At 63.2% G+C, this 4042-nt stretch overlaps 1 protein-coding gene across 1 annotated transcript in view; it reads right to left on the bottom strand.

Annotated features, from left to right (window-relative positions):
* Positions 1–4036, bottom strand: part of CAMSAP3 (calmodulin regulated spectrin associated protein family member 3) — a 9119-nt gene extending 5083 nt beyond the window's left edge. Inside the window, exons 1-12 of the mRNA XM_015571545.1 lie at positions 3958–4036; positions 3549–3671; positions 3377–3472; positions 3180–3212; positions 2305–2352; positions 1928–2066; positions 1100–1239; positions 926–1019; positions 799–853; positions 581–654; positions 179–248; positions 1–71 (exon numbers count right to left, since the gene is read on the bottom strand). Of these exons, the coding sequence (XP_015427031.1) occupies positions 1–71; positions 179–248; positions 581–654; positions 799–853; positions 926–1019; positions 1100–1239; positions 1928–2066; positions 2305–2352; positions 3180–3212; positions 3377–3472; positions 3549–3671; positions 3958–3960 (946 nt within the window). The 5' untranslated portion in view covers positions 3961–4036. The remainder of the gene's footprint in view (positions 72–178; positions 249–580; positions 655–798; positions 854–925; positions 1020–1099; positions 1240–1927; positions 2067–2304; positions 2353–3179; positions 3213–3376; positions 3473–3548; positions 3672–3957) is intronic.
* Between the last annotated feature and the right edge of the window lie 6 nt (positions 4037–4042).

Genomic DNA, 4042 nt, shown 5'->3' with positions numbered 1-4042 from the left:
CCATGACGACATCCACGTCGCTGTCCAGGCCAAAGGGGGTGCTGAATGACACAGCCTGGGAAAGGGGGCGGCTGGGCGGCCAGAGGGAGGGGTCAGCCCCTGGGTCAAGCCCCGGCCCCACCCCAGCCCCAACCTGGCCCAGCCCTCTCCACTGCCCAGGCCCTTTAGATGCACTCACCTGAGCTGCCGGTTCCAGGCCTTGCCCAGGGCCTCCATATGGGACATGGATGGGGAGGACTTCAGTGAGCCTGGGGAGAGTTGGGGAGGGGTCACTTGGTGGTCACTATGGGGGGGCGGGGTCACTCAGTGGTCACTAGGGGGGCGGGGTCACTGGGGACCATGGGTGGGGTTGGTCAGGGGGTCTCACTGGGTGAGTCACCCATGGGTCATTATGTGGATGGATAGCTGGGGCCCATTTAATGATATTAGGAAGTCCTGTTGAGCCACTGGGCCAGTGTGGGGGTCAATGCGTGTTACCATGTGCCAAAGGGACCCAATGGAGGGGTCACAAGGTGACAACATGAATTCAGCTGGGCAGTCTTTTGGGCGGGGGTTTCCCAGGACATCCCTGTGCCCTCACCTGTGGATCCTCGGAGTGGGGACTGGGGGCCACCAGGTGACAGGAGTGAATGGCGGAAGTTGAAGACAGGAGAACTGCCAAGAGATGCACGTCAGCCATGGGACCCCTCCCTCACCTCTCCCGGGGTAGAGCAGAGCATCCCTGAGGCCTGTCCCAGTGACCAGTGGGAGGAGGCGCCCGTCACGGCTGTGGACTCTCACCCAATGGGAAAAGCGTACCTACTGCCACTGCTGTTCTGAGGGGTGGAGGCCTCTGTGGCCTGGGGGGAGGCGGCTGCAGCAGAGAGAGGAGGGTCAGTCAGAGCGTGGCCCCCACCCCCCACCTGGACCCCGGGCTGGGCCTCACCGTGACCGTCAGGCAGGTCCTTGGCCTGCACGAAGTCAGGTTTCAGCACCTCAAAGCACATGAACATTTCAGCCAACAGCACCACGAGGTTGATCTGGAAGCGGAAGGCAGGGTCAGCCCAGGGGGCCCATGGTCCTGGATGCCCACATGCCCACATGCCCAAAATGGCCTTACCTTGAGGGGTGGTGGCACATAGAGCAGGTCCTCCAGGGACAGGGGGCAACCACGAGGAAGGCGGGAGGCGCAGAAATCCTGCACCAGCTGGAGGTTGTACAGACTGTCCGCCACCGACATGGGGTCCTTGAGGCACACCTCTGTGGGGAGAGTGCCGGTCTGAGAAGGAGAAGGGCCCCAGGAAAAGGAGGCCTCACCAGGCGGTACTGGGACAGGCTGTTCCTCAGGTCCCTTCACGGCTACTTCCAAGACCTAGGGCACTAGTCCCCCAAGAACTCAACTCAAAAAGCTGTCCCTGCCTGGCTGGTGTGGCTCAGTGGTGGGTGTCCTCCATGCACCGAAAGGCTTCCGGTCAGGGCACATGCCCAGGTGGTGGGCTCAATCCCCAGTAGGGGGTGTGCAGGAGTCTCACTCTGGCATCGATGTTTCTCTCCCTCTCCCTTCCTCTCTCTCTAAAAATCTTAAAAAAAAAAAACCCAAGCTTTTCCTGATTACCCAGCACCCTCTGGGCACCTGACATCTGGAATGTTCTTCCAGATGAACTTGCTGTCTTTCTCTCCAAACTAGAATGTGAGCCACTGGATCCTGGCCTCTAAAATGAAGTCTGGCACACAGTTCACGCTAGGAATATTTGCTGCAGGAATGAGTCATATGAAGCTCAGAAAAGTTTAGACACTTATGTGAAGTCACACAGCAAATTAGGGGAAGAGGTTAAACCCAGGTCTGCCGATTCCGGAAGCTGCACTCACAGTGGCTGCACCCCTCTGGGAACCGACGCCTGGATGCTGGGCTCCGGGAAGGGCGTCTGGCCCAGGCCCATTCACTCACCCTCAAGCCTCAACAGCTGGGGACAATAGCAGTGGATTGTGGCGGCCAGTGCGGCCCCACTGGCCAGGTCCTGGAGGCCAGTCACGGTGGGAAAGCAGGGGGCACATCGGGCCACAGTGCGGTCCTTGCGATACCGGATCTGCGGGTGGGAGTCAGGTCAGGTCAGAGGTCAGGCTGGCCCTCAGGTTTAGTGGTCATGCAGGCGGGGCAGGGAAGACTGGGGTTTCCGCCACGAGGGGGGTCCCAGAGCCAGAGTGAGGGCCAGCCTGGAGCGGGGGAAGGGCAGCAGCAAGGCAGAGGAGGTGTCTTCGAGCAGCCAGGCCAGCAGTGGGGGCTGGGGCAGGGGCTCCTGGGACCTGGGGTGGGGGATACATTACCATGGGGGGTTTGCTCCCCGACTCCTTCAAACAGAAGGCAATTGCGTGCTGGGGGGAGAGGAGCAGCCGTCAGCGGGGCGGGAGGGGTGCTGACTTGCTGGGCACCCAAGCACACCTCCGGGAGCAGGGGGAGGAAAGCCCGGAGCCCAGTCCTGAGCCCTTGGCCGTCCAGCTCCCCGACTGCACTCTGGCCGGCTTTGGGGACCCCAGCTCCTCCCAGTCTGAAGGGACCCCACAGAGAAGCCTCCATGCAGGGAATCCTCCCCCCACAAAAGACCCAGGCCCAGCTCAGGGAAAGGAAGCAGGTAAGCAAAAGGAGAGGAACCCCCAACCTAGGCCCAAGGCTGGGGAAAGAGGCCCTGGAGTGAGAGAAGGCAGGGACCCCAGCCAGCCCAAGGCCTCCCCCACACTCAGTGGTCACTTTCCCCTTGTGCTTCAGGGATGGGCACCTCCCACCCCCAAAGGTGAGATGGAGCCCCAGGAAGCTGGAGTCTCAGGGAGAATCTGCCACCTTCTGGGTGTGGGCCTTCCTCTTGGCCAGAAGGTCTCCACCATGCGCCTGCCCCACTGGGTCAGGACCATGTGTCTGATGGGCTGGGCCCTCCTTCAGAGACAGGAGGACTCCGCGCCTCAGCTCGTTTCCCAGCTAACAGGGAGTTCTACCCCGTGACTGATGGGAGGGGAGGAGGCTGCCCGCTCCGTGAACAGCAGAGAGTTCCCCCTTCTCTTGGTTCACAGAGGGGTTCCCTGTCCCCCAGGGCTGGGGTCACACCTCCTTTGCTCACAGCCAGGGGAGGTAGGAGGAGGAGGAGACAGGCAGACAGACACAGAGCGACAAGCAGGCAGGCAGACGGGGCAGAGAGGGCCCCACTTACAGGAACCAGTTTCCAGTACCAGCGTGTGGGGCACTGACGCCAGAGGCAGAGATGAGAGGAGCAGGCACAGGGAGGGGAGGGGAGGAGGGAGAGGGAGGAAGACAGAGTCACCTCTAACACCCTCAGTGCAGGAACCCCGCTCTGCCCACCCGGCCCGTGACTGTCTGTCCTTCCGTCCACCTACTGCTCAGCCTCACCGAGGGCTGCGTGGGGGCTGCCCCCTCTGCGGGCGCTGCCGGCGCTGCTCTCCGGGCGGCCTCCTGCTCTGTCTTCTCCTGCAGCCGCCGGATTGTCTGGGGGGCCAGGAGGGGTCAGTGCTCTGGTCACAGCAATCCTGCACCCCCCCCATCCTGGCCCGGCCCCACCTACCGTGTCCACCCAGAAAAGGAGCTTGTGCTCCAAGCTGGCCAGGGCCAAGGGACTGGGCAGCGTCTTTGTCCACTCCAAGGCGAAGGCAACCATGAGGGCGTCGATGACGGCGAGGTGGGCTCCCTGTGGGGACAGGGTCCGCGGGTGAAGGGGAGCAGCTGGAGCGGGAGGGGCTGGCGGGGCAGGGGTCCTGGAAGAGCCCCCCCGGTGGGCTGGGCTTTGAGGTCGGATGCCAGGCCTTAGGCTCTGGGGTGGCACGTAGGCAAGGCCTCCAGGGCCATAGGCGTGTCTTTTGGGCCCACGCCGGGTGGGAGGAGTATTGATGGGAGGAGCCTGGCCGGGGAGGAGCCTTTGGGGGAGGAGCCTGGCCTGGTGGGTGGAGCCCCCGAGTCTGGGGGGCGGGGCCTACCATGAGGACAGGCTGGTGTCTCAGGTCGGCCTCCTGCACTGGGCGCTCGGGCAGTGCGGGCACCGTGCCCCTCCGCGCCAGCAGG

This window comes from Myotis davidii, unplaced genomic scaffold, assembly GCF_000327345.1.
Source record: "Myotis davidii unplaced genomic scaffold, ASM32734v1 scaffold648, whole genome shotgun sequence".
Taxonomy (NCBI): domain Eukaryota; kingdom Metazoa; phylum Chordata; class Mammalia; order Chiroptera; family Vespertilionidae; genus Myotis; species Myotis davidii.
Note: the sequence above shows the minus strand (reverse complement) of the source record. Positions and strands in the feature narration are given on the sequence as shown.